Raw genomic sequence first — 21,316 nt, forward strand, 5'->3', positions numbered from 1 at the left:
GTCTACAAACTGATGCCGAAGATTACTTCAAGGTAAATAGACCAGAAGCGTGGTTAATTATTGACAGACCCCGAGTACTGTGGGTTCTAAGTGGAAAAGTAGACGTAAATACGATAAGTACTTGGCGAGCGAACCCAAAGTGTGACTGCGTTATTTCCTCTTTGAAGGAGGTTCTGTTCTAAGTGATTTGTGTGAGATAAAACAACTAGATTTATCTGACTATTGACAGTCTCACTATTGATATTGACAGTCTAATGACGCACTTCCGTTCATTGCTCAATATGTTCTAACCCGCAGCCTTACAACTCAATCAGTCTCGGTTCTCGCCTCAAGCGCGTCACCAGCTCGCTCGATTTTTCAGTTCCTTCCCATCTCTCTCGTTTACTAATTTTGTTGTAGTGTAGCTTTCCTTGTTTTCATGTGTTGTAACTTTGTTACCTTCGTCAGGAGTTTATGATTGTATTTTTTAATCAGGGTGGGCGGGTCTCGTTTAGTTATTACCTGTCAATCGATAAACTGCCAGACTGTCACGCCAACACTGCTTGTTTTTTTATTGTCACGGACGTGTTTATCATTGTTTGGAAAGAAACCTTGAACCATGTCGTGTTCATTAACTTTATCAAGAGTATAAATCTCCACGCGCCAGTAATTTTTATAAGAGCAACGCCTCTTTCAAAGTTATCTCTAAAACTGCTAAAACTGTGTTTTATTAATAAGAAAGAAGTATTTTAAGGATTTAATCCAGTTCGCGCAAAAACAAGGTAATGATATTTTAATATCCGGAACATTTAACAAAAACCAAGCATTAAAAATTTTCGAGAAATCGGAATGCTGTGCTCATATAAAATAATTTCATAGTTTACAGATCGATCTGTGTGACCTGAAAACCAATGCAATTTTTAAAATATTACGAAACAATAAATCACCGTCTCTTTCCCAAAGTTCTTGCCACATTCCATAAGAGAGAACAAGTCACCCTTCCAGTCTCCCAGCCACACCTGTAAGGTGCGAATCAAAGACGATCTGCTTTCCTCACATTTCTTCTTCAATATGAGCATCAAGTGCATCTTTCGTTGCATTTTTGGTGAGTAAATTTTATTTTGATGATTATTGTGTATTTCGCATAGGACAAAACATGCTTTAGCCCCACACGGGTTGTCAGTAATGTCATGTAAGTCTTTTATATCAGCAGTATAGATGCTTTCTTCTCCCCTTCATAGCAAACCGCTCGTCTCTCGAAATTTGGAACTTGTTAAAAGGCTCTTTTATTTGGTAGAACTCAGATCCATTAAAAACAGCTAGAACAAGCTCAGTTTCCTTTTCATCTTCAATTAATTCTCTAACAGCCTTGGCAAAAGCTGTCTCGCCTAATTCTTTTTCTCCCGTTTTGTGTCTCAAGCGACGGTTGGTGTTTTCAGAATCGTTTGTGTAAAATTTATCTGGTCGGTAACCAAGACCTGCCTTTGTCCGGAAAGATGCGATCATGGACTCCTTCATCATCCGGGCTCGATGAAGCATCCAATTATGGAAACTCGATGTCCCACACTCTTTTTGTTCCCTTCTAGCTCACGGTTCCTGCAATGAAGCCAGAACAGCATGGAACATATCTTCGCTGGTGACATCCAGAAAACCCATCTCGTGAAATGCTCCTTCTTGCCTTCCAAAACTGTACTCGATATATTGTTGTGCTCCTTTACGCCGAGAGACAAAAGCTCAGCCTCGATGTTTTTTACGTAAATAGAAAGAGCAACGAAGATAAGTGGCACTAGGAAAACTATCAGACAGAGTATCTGACAGTGCACTTTCTCCATCGGTAACAAACACTAGCAACGGCTCAAGCTGGGTGACAAGACATTTCGATTTCTGAAAAAACTGCGCATGAGTACCTTTGGTTTTGCTGTGGTAGATGAAAATTGGTCCGACGAACACTGGACATTTATTACTTTTTCTATTACTACTGATGGTTATTACTATTTCTAGTACGTGCATCACCATGAACAGTGCCGATAAGTGTTTATTTATTTATTGAACTTCACGGGATCCTCTTGGACCGTTTTAATCGGGGGGAGGCAGACCGTTTGTACTTAGGGGAGGGGTGGGATGTAATCTACCAGTACTCAGGGAGGGGTGGTAGGCAAGACACACTATTAGTACGCAAGGAGGGGTGAGTGGTTGTTGTTTTAGTAAATGCTACTGATTAATGGAGTTTTCATTGGATCATAAAAATTATTTTGAGCGCTTTTTCGACTGACTCGATTTATGTCAAAATTTTGCGCTGGGTCGAAGCGTTTCTTAATTTTTCTGTCATGCAAATGCAAAACTAGCACCTGAACACTGGACTATATTTGTTATTAAAAATATCGCCAATTCCCGTTTTTGATCCTCCACTGTTGAGTCATGCGTGTGCCTTTTAAGGCGACTTGTGCCAGTGCTTGATGATAGCCACGAGTTATCACGAATCATCCATCAGTTGCTGTCAAAGCGTGTCATGTCGTATATTTTCTTAAAGGAGTGAAAGTGTGTTAAAAGCAATGATTATTAATAATGATTATTTCAATTCTGTATTCAAGACAACTTTGGCCTGAAGACATTGATTCCGCACCGACCAATAATTTCTGAGACGCAAATTATATACTCCGCTTTCATCACAGCGAAAATACTACAAAGGTTTTTACGGACATTCCGAGTGTTTCGCAGAACTAGGTTAGTGGGAAAAGCCTCTTCTCAATGATTTCCCTTTACTACCATTTTTCATTTGATGCTAAAGGTAATCACGGAAACAAGATCTTGGATCATCGAAAGTGATGAGTACTCATAAAGTAGACAGAGACACAAGACAACATAGCAGAGTGCGGGCTGCTTCATCTTTCTGTTAATCAAAACAAACAAAATAATAAACGGACAAACAATATTTGGAAAAATTACTTGGAGGGATGTATCAAATCTTTCTTAGAAAAAAGGTCTGAGGTAAACACTTAATGAAATCTTCGTAATTTGAGCAATACTTGAAATTGGAAATAGTTGTGTATATAAACTTAAAACGGTTGTAAAAACAACAGTAAATTGTAATCGTGCTCTCTTTTCCAGTAATCCTTTAATCAAATTCGTGCCAAAATCGGTGAAAAATGTTTATGTACAGTTGATAAGTATTTCCTTATTTGTGAGCAAAACCTATTGTAGCCAGTCAGGCACGTAATCAGTTGTGTGTAGTATCGACTACATAAGTCAAGCAACAAGAGGTCAACCCCTCGAGTGTCCATTTAAGATTTCCAATCTTTTGAAAAATAAAAAGCCATTAGATACGGTTAAAACTGCATATGTTTACGAATATTCTTAGAAATCTCCTTCCTAGCGCGTAGGGCGCTTTACATACAATGCCAGCCGTAGTTTACCGAGTAAAAGAGACTGTGCGTTCTCAGTAATGTGCGATAAGCTGACAGAAAAGCTCTTCTAGTTGCGCTTCCATTCTGTCCGGCTTGCTTCATTCCAACTGGTAATTGAACCTAAAAAAAGAGGAAAAATAACTACCAGTTACAACAATGACATCATTGCAGGATAACATTAAGGTTAATTATTGTAAACAGAGTAAGAGAGAAGGTAAGTTTCTATTATTATCAACATGACTGACTTTGAGTTTTAATGACTTGATCTACAGGTTAGTGTGGAATGGGCGAGCAATTTAATGAGCTACAAATAATTATCAGTATGCTTTATCATTTTAAAGGAGACATAGCGGATCAATATCAGTATCTAGGCAACTGCCCACCTACCCCTCCCCTAACCCAACATTTAACCTTAACTTGTTGTCAATTGACTGTTGTTGAGTTAGGGGAGGGGTAGGTGGGCAGTTGCCCAGATACTGATATTGATCCCATATAGCAATGCTACCTGACTAATAACTGTAATGGGACTGACTGAAGTCCGATTCGTTCCGTAATCATACGAGTGATTAACGAAATCGGACGACCGCGAGGCGGGAGTCCGATTTGTTAACCTCGAGTATGATTATAGACAGAATTGAACGACATGAAGTCCTGCTACTAATTAATAAAAATTATGACAAAACCAAGATGTCGATTTACCTCGATGAAATGCATGACAAAAGCGCGCGCACACGATGCATTCGGTCCACTTACACTTACACAAGCATGACGTCTTAACTGTCCCTTTAACTGTCCTATTACACTGTCCAATCATAAGCATGACGTGTACCCTATCCTATCAGTGCTCAAATCGGGCTGGTGAGATATATGCAAGCTTGCCTCTTATTAGTAAAGAGATGGCACTTACGAGTAAATTATACCGCATGATTCTACCTTCCTCTTATTGCCAGAGGACAACTATTTGTACCCTATGTGTTATGATATTTGGTTTCAACTTAATATTATTTCAGTTCTCTTTCATCCTAAAATGCCACCAATCATAACTGAGCATATAAATCAGTTTCTAACCTTTGTTTTCTACAACTTCTTTGGCTCTTGGTAATTCCACTTGAACGAATTTCATTCGGGTTCCTGACAATCCAATGGCAACAAGATGATTACTGAGGCAGGCACCTAAGCTGAACGGTTGCTCCCCAATGTCTAGCATGCTGAGCTGTTCGCCTGACCTCACATTGAGCAAACGAAGGAAATTGTCACGAGTGCAGCTAATCAGAATATCGCCGTTAACAACGAACTTGCAGTCGACAATGTCGTCATGATCTTCAACGAAGGTGTGGCATGTTTTTCCGGTTTTTGTGTCAAGGATGTGCAGTCCATCGCCTGAATCTAGCGATCCCCACGTAATGAGAAACTCTTCGCTTGGAGAGAAGATAAAATAAGGGTCGAAAGGAGAATCCTCGATCCTTTGTGAATGTCTCCACCAAATGGGTGTTCCGTGGTTATTCTCGCTTAAGCTGAATTTTATTTTTTCCTCATATACCTCATCAACTATTTCCTCAACGAAACATAATAGGATCTGGCCACGAAGATTGACTAAAACAGAATGTACTTTGTCTTTGGGAATCACCGTTGTCTTCATCGATGAAACAAACTCTCCGGTAACTGCGTTGAATATGTCTACATCAAGCATTCGACATGATTCACAGGCAATTGAGGTAACTATGCCAAGACTAAGTGCTGGATCGATAAAACGTGTCGAATCATCCACCCATGAAGAATCATCCACAGTTAGAGCATCCTCTTCATCAGATGAAACATCGCCGACTTCTGGTGAGAAATCGCTAATTTCAGTCTCCAATGCAACATTTGGTGTCAATGATTCATCTTTATCTTCGCTGAATCGAGGGAGCTTCAAGCCCCAAAAATCCTCAGGTGTCATCGTGCGACAGTGTCTTTGACAAGCTATCGCCTCATTTGATAAAAAAGTCAGTTTTTCCGTACCACCCAGTTTGGCAAGAGGTTTAATACATTCCAAGAGGTCAAAACTCCAGAGTTGTGGAGTATCTTGGCCAACAGACAGGACAATACCTGACTTGGTGGGTAAAAGAGACACACTTCCACAGATGAAAGTTTTTTCCGTTAAAATTTCTTTACTTGAAATTCTCACAACGGTCACTAGTACCTTGCTATCATTGTAATCATTATCACATGAGCTAATAGAATACATAGTGTCTCCCTCTACAGACATTACAATTTCTCTGACTTTCATTTTGGTGGAGGCAGAATTGGTTGCACTCAGAACATCAACATTGACTGCGACGATGTAGTTAAAGGATGGACCACCTGTTAATATTGTCGTGCCGTTCAGCTTCTTGAAGAATCCTGCAGAGAAGCATGGAAAAACACTACGTATGTCATCAACCCAGTTGGAAAAGTAGTCTGGTATCGAATTTCCTGACTGAATTGGCCACAAGAGAATTTTGCCTGATGAACGAAGGGCAACAAGATTTGTAAAATCGCAAAATGTGAATGTCTGGTGATGATCAAACATCCAGCCGTAAATGCCCACTCCAACATGTTCTATCTCACATGGAAGGTGGCCACAACAAAGAACTTCACCATCTGGGCTGAAATGCATTAATCCACAAGCCTTGCTAATGCGCTTTTGCAAAACAGGTGCATTCCTTCTATCTATTTGCTGCAAATAGATAGAACCTGTTAAGTCGCCAAAAGCGATTTTTGAGCTATCTTCAGAAATTGTAAAAGCTGAAATGGTTTCTTCACACGTAAAACGGTTCAGTTCTGTCCCATCCTCCATACTCCACAAAGATAGTTGTTTGGGATTATCAAAATGGTCGGTTAACATTACTTTCTTATCCTTGGGGAATACGCAGTGAGCGAATTTGCACCCACTGTCGATGAAAAGCTCTACACAGTCTCCACTCAAATTGTAAACGTTCCTGAGGTTCCCCGGTAGGACATATTTTCCATTTGGATGAAAGATCACAGAGTTGTAAAAAGTCAAAACGTAACCACCAATTTGACGATAAGCACCAAAATCACTATTCCAGCCATAAGGATGTACCCCCACATATTATCTTGTAATAAAGGAAGGTCTTTTCCATTGAATGTTCCCTGTTTTAAGAGACCACAGATGGACTGTTCCATCTCGGCATTCACAGACCATGAAGTTCATGTCAGGTGAAACATCAAAACATGCCACCCGATGAGAACCGTAAAAACGAGCTTTGACAGCACCATTTCCTTCTCCTGTGTGCACGTACTTAAGGTATGACACATGAGAAAGATCATTGGAAAGGATCGACGCGGCCATGGAAGACAGTTCAGGAAGGCCTTCGTTGACCAAGCTTTGAAAAAACATCAGAGGATGGTCTCTTAAAAGAAAAGAATGCTTTCTAAGAACATCCTGAAGAAGGTCCAAGTTGGAAGAAACTTCTTGTGGCAGGGCGGGTCGAACGTGTTTTTGCACATTGTGGAGATCCTCCGAGGGGCAATTGCTATTCACACAAAGTTTAGCGTAAACGAGTTTCAAATCTGTTACGAAAGCCTCGATCAGACCATCAACCCCAGTAGTTACTGGGTCTCTGATAAATGAATCCACTTCAATCATATGCTGGACACCATGCTGTAATGCGTATGTTTCAGTGTCACTGAAAGTGCAATTGTGAATTCTCCTTCTCTTTACGTTTTCAAGCTCAATCTTACATAGGTTGAAGAGAATTTCGTGTCCTTTCTTTTCATCTAGGATAAACTCATGGTCACCATAGACAGAAGAGCCAGACAACCAGTCTTTCACCGACTTGTGGAAAAAGTGAAGACGATCATTGCGTAAAGGCAAAAGTGTAGAGATACAAGCGATCGCCTTCGTTATCGTACGGTGAGCAGTGAAGGATTTTCCATCCGAATCGAACATATTCGAAACGAAAGCTATAGGCAATGGCTCACGAGAGGCTGTCAAGGCAGAAAGAAAGCGAAACACCTGTTCTTCTTCTATCTTTAACTCTAAACAAAGTTCCTTTTCCAACCGTTTAAAATGACATAGATAAACAGATGAAATTCCCAGCGGCAAGCGTCCTTCCAGGTGCTCAAGTGTGAGAAAGGGCACATTCTCCTCGATAAAATCGACGAGATAATAAGCATAAAGGAACACACCCTCGGATTTTTTGACCAGATTCTCCAAAATAGAGCTCTTCTCTGTTTCCTTCATTTGATGGCTCAGACGCATCTCAAGGAAAAGCTTAATGTCCCTTACGTTCTCCTCTTTGTTTTCCTCGAGTATAATGGGCTTTAAACGCTTAAGGCTGTCAGCAATGTTTATCTCTGGTCGCGTCGTCACTAAAAGTCGAATCCATTCTGGAAGCTTACAAAACTGGTTGGCAACCACGTTGAGAAGGTCATTGCGCCCCTTGTATTCACTTTCATCCAGGCCATCGACCACCATCAAGAGGCTTTCGCCAGGGTTGCTAACTTTAGTTAGAGGCTCCATGAAAAGCAAAGTAAACAACTCTTCAACACCCATGCTGTTTAGTTCCAACCCCAGATTCCTTGATAGCTGTTCCACGAGAGCTCTCTTGTATTCTGGTAGGGTTCGAGACAAGTGAATAGCCAAGGACTGAAGCATAAGTTGAGGTTTGCTATACCGTGCATTGTTATGCTGACAGAAGTGGCTTCCCGACAAACGTCCTGCTTCCTGAATTCTTTTGCAAATGATAGCAGAAATAACTGACTTTCCCATTCCTGCATTTCCACTAATGACCATTACACGGTTTGGGGAGTTCCTGTCATTCATCCAGTCTTCAACTTTTTTGAAGATCCACTCCCGTGTACCTTCTTGGAATCTTTTCACGTGATGTTCGATGTCTCCTTTAAACTCCGCTTGCATCAGATTCTTGAGAATTTTATCCGATCTTTCTCTCTCTTGTTTTTTCTTCAACTGCTCGATCTCCCACTTGACTTCTTGAAAATCTGTTTTCAGTGTTTCATGTTGTTCTTGAACAACTTCCCGAGTTGTAGCTTGGCTTTCTTCTAGTTCTTCTAGTTTTGACTTGTTTTCCTCAAGCACTTTGCCACAATCGTGTTGGGTCTGCAGCACCTTAGAAACGATTTCCTGGGTTTCGGTCTGGTTACGTCTGATGTCTCTTAGATGTGATTTGATATCCTCCTCACTGTTAGCCCAATCGAGAAGTGTATCAATGTAGTCTTCCTCCCCAAAGTGTTCATCTTTCAATCTATCTATCTCCGCTTTATCCAGTCCAAGAGCAACGAGAACAGAACTTATCTCTTGCCAAAGATTGTTAAAAGTTGACTCGTCAACACTAGTGGTTGTGACATGGCCATACAACTCATTGCGATAAAACTTGATGCGGGCAAGGTTTGCTTCAAAGGAATTATCACTCGCGTGTGGCTTAGAATGCCATCCTGAGGATGGACAAGATAGGCCACAAATGTTAGTAAGAAGGAGGAACAACAATGTGATGTCAAATGATTCGGAGTCTGGAGCTACCCCAGGCGGTGGGAACAGTATGTCCCATTGCGGCTTTTTTAGGATTCTTCTTCGCAAGAGAGAATGGAGAGTTTTACGGTGAGAATTGAGATCAGTAACAAGGTTTGCAGGGGCGTGATAATGATCAAAAACGTTCCTCAGAACCGCTGTTCCGCCATCAATAAGAAGTCTGCTGAGTTTGGCGCCATTTGTCTTCTCTACAGAGCTTGCCAGTAGTGTGGATGTAGAAGTCGCCATTACTGGTACAGATGCTATTTTCAATCCTAAATTGATACAGAACCCAGATAACAACAAGTTAAACACTACCTCGTATGAAAATGGTTGCCTAAACGCTACCTCGACTGGAAATAGTTGCCTAAAATAATTTAAGGAGAGTGATTTAACTCTAAAGGAGCAAAAGATCTCAAAGATTAAAATCATATTTATTAGTACAAGTAATCATATGATTTTGAGTGCAATATTGAATAAATGGGCACGAGTAAATCTTTTCAAAGACTAACAAAATTGCACGATCCCGAAGGGCGAGTGCAACTTGTGGTCTCTGAAAAGTTGATGAGTGCTTATTTATTCCAAATTGCACGAGAAAAATCATGTAATTATGTACTAATAATATACATGAAAAAATACGAGATAGCTTATCATAATTATGCAGAAGCAAAGCGCGCGCATCAAGTGCAAAAATAATTTATTTAAATCTGCAAGTGACATGATGCGTTTGGTCAAAACAACGATGTACGCTCAAAACAATAATATACAATGCTATTTTCAAATCTTTAAGGCGCAAAAAAAAATTAAAGTCCGGTTAGACAGTTGAAGGAATTATTAAGTCTGTCCGAATCCATTTCGATGAATGGAATCGTCGTTTCCGAGGTTTTTCAGCTGCGTTATTGTTGTTCGACGGCGAAAGAAAACCTACTTAAAACGCCGGCCATTGTGTCGCTCGCAAATTTTCAGCGTATCCAAATGTTGCGACATCCAAGGCTCGCATTTGATTGGCTATCTGTGGAGTTTCTTCGATGTTTGACCAATAAGAATGTCTGGTTTGTTACTTCTTTGCACGGAATTAACCCTCTTCTGAATTACCTGAAAACTGCATTTATCTTATTCAATCAGAACTGAGTAATTTTTTCATGTATGTCATTAGTAGCCGTAGACATTCGTTATACTTCTGTGTGTTTGTTAACATAGTTAGTAGAGCCGCGCAATCAAATTCAGTATACGTAAGCGTGCTCAAAATCCCGATAGTGCACGCTGATAGCGTGAGCAAGTCGCTTCGCCAAAAATTTTTTTTTTCGCGTGAGCGGCCATTGTTAGCGCGGGAAAAAATAATATATTTATGCTTCTTTCGTGCTCTCCAAACTTCCCATGTGCCCCATAATTCAATAGTGCACGCTAAAGCATGAACCAATTGTTAATTTACATTTACAGAGAGCTTCCTTTGAGCTGGATTGATTTAAAAATGGTCTTGCTTCGACTTTATAATTTTCTTCCTAAATAGTGCTTTAGAGCAGCAATTGACCTCGGAGTATGTCATCTCCTGTCTTACTTCAGATATCTGGCTCTTTCTGCTCCCATCGATCCCGTCAGAATGAGATAACACATTGATTATTCCTAAACGATAGCAGCGCCGGTTCCATTGCGTGCGTTGAAGAGGGATGGTAAACGCGTCCTTTTGACCAGTAACAGTAGAGGTACGATATAACGCAGAAAACTATGAGATCAATACCATGATATCAATATTAGCGCGAGGGATACACCGAATTCAGATAAGAATGTTCACGATCACGAATGAATAGCCATAACGAAGCCACGAATAAGTGAATGGCTAAGTCGCTCTCGTTTGGAGAGGAATAGGAATGAAAGTATAACTGTGTTTTAACGATGCGGTAAAACGAGAGAAAAACATTGTTTTCTTCAAATTTAAATATCAAACAATCTTTGAACAGGATAATTTTCCTAAAATACCGCAATATCAAAACAAGTGTCATTAGTTTGACTTGAAAGCCTGATAGCTTTTGCTATATTTTTTGCTGTTATGTACAACAGCTACTTTTTAAAAATTATCAGGTACCTACAAAAAAATGCAGACACATTTTGACAAGAATTCTGCGGAAAACTATTTCATGCAGGTTCGAGAATTCTCCCTTACTCTCAATGTCTGAAAAGTAAGAAGAAGGCAGCCATATTCGGTACAAGCGATAAAGCAGCGCGAAAGAGTTACGAACTAGCGAGGTTTTCTTCCCTGGCCCTTTGTTGTCGTCTTTGATCTCGCTACCGTGTTACAGCCTGCTCACAAGTTAAGAACCAATTTGACGCTTCGGTCGAAAGATCGATCTTAAAGGCCAATAACCTTTCAAATTTCACTTCGAAGTAAGAAATAATTAACTTCAACCAGCGATCGCATTGAAAGTTTAGGATGAAGTTTAAAGCAAGCTTTTCTTCTCCCTGAACGGACAGAGAACTGTTTATCTCAATGGTCATGTTATTTCCCACCATGAAACAGAGACTTTGAATAAACGATAAAATATATTGCCGCAAAATGAATTTTGAATAATTTTCCTTGACGTGGGAAGAAAATCAAACAATGTTTCGCCAAATTTCTTCCCGTGTGAAATTCTGCTTTATGTCATGGCAAGTTTTACATTGTAAAGAATAACACACTCGGTCCATTAATGCTCACCAAGATTAATTTCTTAATAACGATAAGTCATGCTAGTCAGTTCACAAAAAATATCTTAAAAGAAAGGTTGGAGATAAAAGTCTCTTTGTCTTGTTTTTGCTTGGGTTTGGATCGGTCTTTTGTAGCGAATTCTGAAGAAAACTCCGGCTCTATGCGAACAATTCGCTCGCTATACGAAAAATTTTTACACATACTATTCGATAATGTCAAACTGATTGATCTATACGACTGCACAAAAGAGAGAAGCCTGATTAAAAATTTAGCTACTTGTATCGCTGTCTCGCCTAAGAGGCAGGGTTTGTGATGCGCATGTAAATGTGAAGCATTTTCAACTCAACGTGAAATAAATAGAGAAATGATTGGACAAAACAACAATGGGCGAGAATTTAGTTTAAAACGTTTATGTATTCTCAAGTCCTTCCTTACCGCATTAAAGAAATAAAACATGCTGAATGTTGTAAATGCTAAGGAACGCTCGACAAATGCATCATTTGAGAGAATTACAATTCTTGGAAACAAACATTAGCAATCATTCTTACCTTTACAATTCTCTCTCCAGTACTGAACGTGTACTTAACTGTATATACTCAACGCCGGTAGCTGGTTTTTAGACAGCTTAAGAATAGTTACTCTTTAGTTCGAATCCGTTGCCAACAGCAATTTCAGAGTCGTGGGAAGTAGTTTTTATTTGCATAATTTGATCCAGCTTAATTGAACAGAGATGATTGATAGTTTGGTTTCACGCCAAGAGACTAATGCCTGGGGCATGATTTAATTACCTTTGCATTCAAACTGTTGGCGCAAAGTCTGCAGTAACATTTTACGTTGATAAAAGCATGAAATACTTTACAATAAATGTGCACGGTAAGACTAAATTACGAACTTCATTCGTTGGGTGACTGAAGAGAAATTTACCGCAGAAAGAATTTCATTATCACTTCTTAAGCGCTAATACAGGGTTTGAAGTTATTCGGCATTCATTGAATTGAAACAGGAACTTGAACAGGCTACAAAGTCCAATTTTGATGATATTACTTTCATATAAATTCTCATGATAGGAGCATCAATATAATCTATTTTGCTGGGAGATGGGAAATAATTGCACCTGATTTGTAGATCATGTTAGCGAATGAATTAACAGTAGTATTTTATCACAACCAGACGCATCAATATTTCAGAAATGTTAGGAAATAGCTTTAAAATCTGTGCTCTCCATTCTATATCAGAGTGGCCTATTCATTAAAAGTACGGCATGCTCATTCTTCACAACATAATTGTCCACTGGAATTTCAAAATTGTGTTTGGAAATTGGCGTAGAAGTTAATGGCCGAGAACAGTTTCGAGAAAGATCGCATGATTGATCTACGATTCCTTTCCATGGAGCTTCTATTCATTTGAACGACCTCCAGCTTACGCTGTATGCATTCTCAATATTAAAAGCTTCACGCAGACTCTAACCTTTTTTCCTCAACACTCTCAAATAAGTGTGTGGGATAGGGATGTTTCGTCAATGCTACGCGATTGATTATCTTTCAAACGAAACCGCGCATTCGCGCATTGAGAGCAGGAGTATTTGCGCCCTGAAAAAAAAATTAATAGGAATTCTGATATTACCGTTGTTCGCCGATAGATATTTTTATAGTTTGTCTCAACCTCCTCTTCAATCATCAGTGCTCAGCTTTTCGATCAGCTTAAAATATTGAAAACAAGACACGACGTGCGCTTTATTTGTCTTGTAAAAATGTGCATAGCAGCAATTTGTATAAAGAACTGACTTCAGCTCATTTTTACGCCAATGCACACCAGAGAAAACAAAAGATTAGTCTGCTGCGGTTAACCGCAAGACTTCTAAAGGATGTGTGTCTTTGTTTAGTATGTCAGGGGGGAGGGGGGAGGGGGGAGGGGGAAGGGTTTGGGGGGAGATTGGGGTGGAGAGAAACATGAACAGAGGAGTTGATGCCCTCTAAAGATTGCGAAGCGTTGAAGACTTTTGTTCACACCGGTCACCAGCCATAACTGTAACCATAGTGCGTCAAGGAAAGTAAAGGTTGCAAGAAAACCTGTACGTCTCCATATTCCTAAGCCATGCAAGAAGCAAAAAGGTTCCATTACAGTGCATGGGATACTTTTTTCTCCCATCTGCCGGCGTTCTATAATGCAATGTCTAGACCATACCATTGCAAGACACTTTCGTTACACTGAATTCGAAAGACAATCATACTTCGAGTGTGAATGAAAAATTAAGGTTAAGGAAAAGAAAACAAGTCACATTTGCTAATTCACGCGTTTAATTGCCCTCAAAATTTTAGCCTAACACAACAACATTAAAGCAAAAATGAAGCCCCGCTGCTGCATTTTCACTTCTGCGTCGCTTTAGATGTTTGATTTTCTCAGCTCAACTTGTGGCAGCCGAAGGCGAAGGTTTTTATTTTACAACGAAAAAGTTCTCGGATTTCTTTAGTACAATCTAAACTAAAATCCAACAAACAAAAACGAAAAAAATGCAAACTGAGCAAATGTATCAAGTCTCGAATGCTGGATTCTTCAGGTGAAGAAGGCGTCGGGGGAAAAACTTCACAGCCGCCACTGATATTTTTTATGTTTTTCTTTACGGTTTGACCTGTCACCGCTTAAGGCGATATTTTCATCTGAGGTTGACTGTCTGCTCAGATAGGATTTTTTTTCACACAGCTTTCTTAATCAGTAATCGTTACCATACAAAGGAACTCTCGACTCCATGGTTATGGTGACCTCAGGAATTACATGCTTTGATGTTTTCAATTCTGACGCTTTTTTGCGCCAAATCTAATTGAAAATGCGGGAGTGTTTGACAGTTTGGTTCCCCACCACTGCTGCCTTTAAATATGCGCAGACGTTTGACCGCTTTTCTCCCGCTAGTGTCCAACTAGGCGAACAAACCGCTGTATCTGGGCTTTAAAATATCGAAATCGTCCATATCATTGTACTGATCGACGTACAGTCAATAGTGTTCGGTGGATTGGTATTTTAGAGTTAGTTCAAAATTATGCGTGACGATTCTTGAGAGCAGCAAAAATTCTCTGATCTTCTTCCGTTCACTTCCATTTAGTTTTGGTCAGTAAGCCTGCAATTGATAAACACAAATTTTAACTTCAAACACAAAGTGAATTGGTGCAGAGTTCCGAAATACATCTCGATAGTCTCAAAACATTGTTCATTGAAGGACGTTTGAATTTCAGCTTTGTTTTTCGAAGAACATAAATTAAAAAAACCCGGCTTAAACTTATCCTTTCCCTTCCAATTGTGCAAGAAATGAACAAGAAATAAAATTACAATAAAAAACATAAATCCATTGATTCAACTGAGCTGAGAAAATTATTGAATAAAACAGTCTGAATAAGTAAGGGCTAATAAAATCAACTATCTTATTTAATTATGATTTGTACCGTCATTATTAGCTGTATATATATAGTGAATAACAACAGACTAAAAGCGAACGCCTGTAGATCCATTACTGTTATACCTTTACGTTCTGATTCTTTTCTCCTCGGTGGCTCCACGCGGATGAATTTTAATCTACCCGACGACAAACCAACGGCTACAAGATCCTCACGTGCGGAGGCCCCCAAACTGAACGGCCTCTCCTCTATGTCGAGTATGCAAAGCAGGACACCGGTTCTTATTTGAAACAATCGAAGGAAGTTGTCAGTAGTACAGCAAAGCAAGGACTCGTCGTCACAAGCAAATTTGCAGTCAACAATGTCATCGCGGTTTTTAAGCAGATTGTGCCTCGTTTCACCGCATCTGGCATCAAGGATATGTAATCCATAACCTGCATGGAGGGAATCCCAAGTCACAACAAACTCTTCTTTGGGCGATAAAATTAGCCGGGGCGAAAAAGATTCTTCATGATACTTTTTACTCTTCCTTTCCCACAAATTTCTGTGGGAGTTTTTCTTTCTCAACCATAATGTCAACTCTTCTATGGCAAGAAGGCCATCGACTGTTTCCTCGCAACTACAGACGAGAAATTCACCCCGAACATTGCAGTAAACAAATTCAATTCTGGCGTCGTAAAAAACCTTTGTTTTCCAAGAATAGATAAACTCCTCACTGGCAACGTCGAAGATGTCTACTTCAAGCATCTTAAAGGCGATGGGGCTTAAAAGATGATAGCTCAGTTCCATCAGTGAAAAATCATATGGGTCTGGTGAATTTGAAACTACCACTTCCGGCAGATCTGTTCCTTCAGATGTTAAATAACGGCTTTGCCTTTGACAGGCTATGAGTTCATTTGTTATAAGAGAAAGTCTTTCATAGCCCCTCAATTTGGGAAGAGGTCGAATAAGTCTGGTCAATTTAAAATTCCACAGCTCTGGCACTCCATTCCCCATACTAAGTACAACGCCTTTCTTTACAGGGAGAAGAAACGGAGACGGAAATTCGAAAGACTTCGTCGTTAAAATTTCTTGATTCGACAATCTTGAAACGGTCACTTTAGAAGAACTGTTATCCGAACAAATGGAATACATAGTATCTCCCTCAGGTGAAAGCATCACCTCATCGATTGCTGAGCTTTCAGAAGAAAAATCTCGATGACTCACGTCTACCAACGCAACGTAGTTGAAAGATGGGCTACTGGCCAGTATTGAATTGTCTGATAACCTCGTGTAAAACCCTGCTCTTAAATCTGGAAAAACACGGCTTACACTCTGCACCAGACAATTCCCTCTATTTTGCTGGTAAAAATCATCTAAGTCCAAAGTGCTTGAATCAATGGGCCATAAAAAAAAAATTGCCTTTCTGAAACAACGGCGGTGAGACGCCTGCTGAGGAAGAGAATAGATCTTCCTTTTGGAATGAACATATTTGGTACTCATTCCCATAATTCCACACCCAGCTGTAGTTATTGCATCCAAACTGCTCGGACATGAAACCTAGATAACCACAGGCAAAGGTGTACTTAACATTGAAGGCGAGGTGGATCAGTCCACAAGGGGAATCATTGATCTTCCACAAACATCGTTCTTGCCTTGTTTCCAAATCAATAATAAACACAGACCCAGGATTATGTGCAACTGCGACGAGTGATCCATCCTGGGAAATAGAAAAAGATGCAATGTTTTCTTGCAAAGATATGCACCATAGCCTTTTGCCATCTTCCATGCTCCACAAGGAGAGTTTCTTTGGATCATCACCACTGTCAGTTAAAATTGTTCTTCTGTCTCCAGAAAACGCACAATTTGAAAAAACGCAATCGCTTTTTGGAAAACGCTCATATGATTCTCCATCGAGAGTATAAACATTTCGCAGGCATCCCGGTAGGACATATTTCCCACTTGCATCAAAAACTACTGAGCGATAAAAAGACAAACCATATTGCACCCCACGATATGCTCCTTCATCCTGTAATAGACTTTCCCAACGCGATGAGCTCTGAAATTCTTTCGCAATTAGGGAAGGTCGCTTCCATTCTTCATTCCCTGTCTGAAGAGACCAGAGATGAATTGTTCCGTCTCGGCATTCGCACACCATATAATCCATTCCAGGTGAAACATCGAAGCATGCTACGGTATCTGAACAGTAAAATCGACCTTTCACTACTCCTTGTTCTTCGTCTTTGTCTAAGCATTTCATGTAAGAGACATGAGGAAGCTTGTTTTCAAGGATTGTTGCTGCTCTAAGGGATAGCTCGGGGTAGCCTTCGTTGACCAGACTTTGAAACAAAGCTTGTAGGTGGTCCTTCAACAGATAGGAATGTTTTCGAAGGGTTTTTGACAGATGGCGTAACAGAGAATAAGTTCCCTCTTGCAGTGAAGCAACGTTGACGTTCCTTTGAACACTTTGGAGATCATCTGAAGGAACCACGCTGTTCACATAAAGTCTACAAAAAATGAGTTCTAAATCTATGACGTAGGATTTTACCAGGTGATCTACGATGTAGTTTGTTGAATGATCACCCAGTCCATCCAGCTCCGTCATATGTTGGACACCATGTTGCAATGCGTACTGTTCAGCGTCGTTGAAATGGGAATCAAGAGGCGTCTTGTCTTTAATTTTGTCAAGCTCAGCAGTGCAAAGGTCGAAGAGGATCTTATGCCCCTCTTTCTCGTCCACGATGAATTCATGCTGACCATACAACGACGTATTTGTTAACCAATCTTTCACAGACTTATGGATGAAGTGAACTCGATCGTGGCAGATTGGCAAAAGAGAAGAGATACAGGCGATTATTTTATTTACTTTTCGCCTGGCAATGGAACAGTTCCCAGAAGGTTGTAGTATTCTGGAGGCAAAGGCCAACGGCAGGGGCTCTCTTGAAGCGGTTAGGGCGCATAGGAAACGTAACACTTGTTCTTCTTCAATCTTTAACTCTTTGCAAAGTTCCTCTTCTAACCGTTTAAAATGATCGAGATAAACGGATGAAATACCCAAAGGCAATCTGCTCTCCACCTCCTCGAGAGTAATTGGCGAGGCATTCTCTTCGAGTACAGCACTAAGAAAATATGCAAACAGGAAAATACCTTCGGTCCTTTCAACCAGTTTGTCCAAGAGCACATTCTTACGTTCTTGCTCAAGTTGGTTTCCCAGACGTAGTTCAAAGAAGCGCTTAATGTCGCTTAAGTTCTCTTCCTGTTTTTGGTTTAGGTGCATGGGTTGCAGATGCTTCAGGCTCTCCGTAATGTTTATTTCTGGTCGGGCTGTCACTAGAAATCGAATCCATTTTGGGAGCTTAAAAAAATGCTTGCCAATGACATCGAGAAGCTCGTTGCGTCCTTGATATTCACTTTCGTCCAAGCCATCTATCACCATCAAGATGTTTCTTCCAGGATCTTTAACAGCATTAAGAGGCTCTTTCAAAAGCAGAGCAAAGAGCTCTTCGACACCCATGCTGTTGAGTGGTACCCCCAGATTCCTTGATAGTTTTTCCACGAGAGCTTCCTTGTACTCGGGTAAGGTGTGCGTCAAATGACAGGCCAAGGATTGAAGCATCAGCTGCGGATTTCGATAGCGCACGTTGTTGTGCTGACAGAAGTGGCTCCCTGACAGTCGACCAGCTTCTTGCATTCTCTTACACGCAACAGCGGAGATAACTGACTTTCCCATACCAGCATTACCACTGATGACCATTACTCGATTTTCGGAGCTTTTGTCGTCTAACCATTCATCAATCTTTTGGAAGATCCACTCACGGGTTCCTTCCTGGAATCTTTGCGCATGATATTCAATGTCCCCCCGGAAGTCAACCTTCGCTAGGTTTTTAAGGGCCTCAGCTTCCCAATGATCTTCTCTCTTCTTCTTTTCGTACTCAGCTACCTGTTTAAGTTCTTCGATACCTACTTGCATTTGTTCAACAGCCTCAAGAGTTTTTGCCTGGCATTGGGACAATTTCTCCAACCTAAACTTGGTATCCTCAAGTATTTTCTGGTCTTCTATTTGGTTTTGACGTAGATCTGCAACGTCTTCATGCATCTGTATCTGGAAATTCCGTATATCCCTCAGCTGTGACTTCGTATCTTCTTCACTTTCAGACCACTCACGTAACAAGTCAATACAGTACTCCTCTCCGCTATGTTCCGCTTCTAATCTATCTATTTCTACCTGGTCAAACCCAAGATCAACAAGGACTGCGCGAATTTCCTGCCACAGAGACAAAAACACTGACATTTCAACACCAGTGGTCGACACGTGGCCATACAGCTCATTGCGGAAAAACTTCACTCGAGCAAGGTTAGCCACGAAAGAGGTGTCACCAACAGGTGGCATCGCGTGCCATCCTGAGGAGGGAGGGGTTAGGCCACACATGTTGGTCAAAAGGAGAAACAAAAGAGTGATTTCAAATTCTTTGGAATCAGGTGGATCCCCACTAGGTGGGAAAAGTTGGTCCCACTGGGCTAAACGCAGAACCTTTTTCTTGAAAAGAGTGTGCAGTGTTGTGTAGTGAGAGCTAAGACCAGCAGCTAGTTTGCCGGGGGGGTGAAAGGTATCGAACCATTTCCTCAAAACCGCTGTACCACCATCAATAAGAAGTCTGCAGAGCTTAGCTCCATTCGTCTTTTCTACAGAACTGGCAAGTGACGAAGGTGTGGCAGCTGCCATACCTGGTGCTTTAGGGCCTGGATTCTTTAGCGAAGCTTACTAGTCAGAATAAGACTCGGTCCTCAAAATCTCCACTGTGTTCCTCTTATGAAACAGTCGTTGTATGAGTGCCTTTATTGGATATTTGTAGTCAAATGATGTTCTAAAATAACCTGTACCTGTGGGAAAGTAATGAAAAGATGCTTCATAACTTAATAGATAACATGTTTAAAGACCGTAACATTGTCGCTCAAAAGCAAAGCCAAGAAGGCTAATTTGCTTGCAAATTAAAGGATAATCATCATATCCTCTATTATAAAAGAAGGTCTGTAGTCATAAACACGACAATAGGGAAAATTCACACGATTGTCTATCACAGGTAATTTTTGGCCTTTTTTTCTGAAACCAAGGAAGCTCTACGGATTGGTATCAAACTCATTTCCTTTCAAGGGGGTTGTTCTCTAGCATAAAAAAAGAGACTGGGTTTAGTACGTGCCTACTCTGCCGCTGTAAATGATTTTAGATCTGCGAATTTGAATCAGCAATCTTAAACGTTTCATGTCGCTACTTTCATCTAGTTATCTGACGTATTTTTAGCCAATCTTGTAATCAATTATCTTTCCCTTCTTACCAATGCACCCTTTTTTGTTATGTAGTCAGCAGATATATTTCATTCACCACTACCCTTTCAAGTGTTATCGATTGTACTTCTCCCTAGTTTTCTCGTTACTTTGAAAATTCAATAATCTAGTCAATTATATTTACACCAGCCGCCTCAATCAGCGTTTGCTATTTGCATCTTATGTGAATAGTTAACCTAAATTAAGGCATAAGTGAAGAATCTATGCCGGTCAAGTTCAATTAGGTGACTATATGATACTAAGATCACCAGAAAACTCGAGACTTGGTTAACATAAAAATCCCCTACGCAATATATAACATCACATGATGATACTTTTCATGACAAGAATGCTGTTGAACAGACTGACCTCACAGAGTAACTATTGATTCTATTTAAAATTTTCTTCAAACACAAAAACAATTCTTGATCATGTCGCCTCATTGTTCGGGTGAGAATAGAGCTGGCCTTCCATGATATGTAAACATGTTTATATTGCGCAATAAGCTTATTCAAATGAATTCATCTTGATCAGTCATTCGAGAATATATTAACTTGTAAATGTACCGAATGACAGCGGCGAGAACTACATAATTTTTTGAGTCACACGAAAAATAAGAACTTTTCTTTTCGTACATCTTTGATGCTGTAGAGAATGCATCTTTCGCTAATTTAGTTTGTGTAGGCTTTTGTGATGTGATTAACAACAGACAACAAAGAAGTAATTATTTTCTCTCTCTCCTTATTTAAAACCAGTAAACCGCATCACTGCTTTGATCTAGAAGGTACGAAGGCAAAAAGCGGATAATTTACAACTTGTGTGCTTAACGTTATCAGACATAAGTTCAGATGATAATGATGATAAGTTCAGATAATAATAGAGCAGAAAAGAAGTTTGTGCATCCTTAGACGCTGTTGGCGCATCATTATATAAGAAAACAGGCCATCGAAACAAATACCTTAGACCAATCAGAGTTTTTTTTTTAACATTAATCACAACCCACCCCATGAAAATAAAATTTTAAAAAAATCGTCTTGGTATGCAGTAAACT

General features: G+C 40.1%; 2 protein-coding genes across 2 annotated transcripts; both read right to left on the reverse strand.

Annotated features, from left to right (window-relative positions):
• Positions 1–3,077: 3,077 nt before the first annotated feature.
• Positions 3,078–9,166, reverse strand: LOC113680576 (uncharacterized). Its single transcript, XM_027197611.2, has 2 exons — positions 4,452–9,166; positions 3,078–3,503 (listed from the first exon to the last, which is right to left on the reverse strand). Exon 1 carries the CDS (start codon positions 9,142–9,144, stop codon positions 6,478–6,480), a length of 2,667 nt encoding a protein of 888 aa, XP_027053412.2. The 5' UTR covers positions 9,145–9,166; the 3' UTR covers positions 3,078–3,503; positions 4,452–6,477.
• Positions 9,167–14,951: 5,785 nt separating this feature from the next.
• On the reverse strand, positions 14,952–19,815 carry LOC113680579 (uncharacterized). Its single transcript, XM_089188765.1, is given in 2 exon segments — positions 14,952–16,365; positions 16,367–19,815. Coding segments are annotated over 2 exon segments (4,674 nt in total). The 5' UTR covers positions 19,667–19,815; the 3' UTR covers positions 14,952–14,991.
• Between the last annotated feature and the right edge of the window lie 1,501 nt (positions 19,816–21,316).

The sequence above is a fragment of the Pocillopora damicornis genome, chromosome 1 (assembly GCF_964200805.1).
Source record: "Pocillopora damicornis chromosome 1, jaPocDami1.2, whole genome shotgun sequence".
Lineage (NCBI taxonomy): Eukaryota > Metazoa > Cnidaria > Anthozoa > Scleractinia > Pocilloporidae > Pocillopora > Pocillopora damicornis.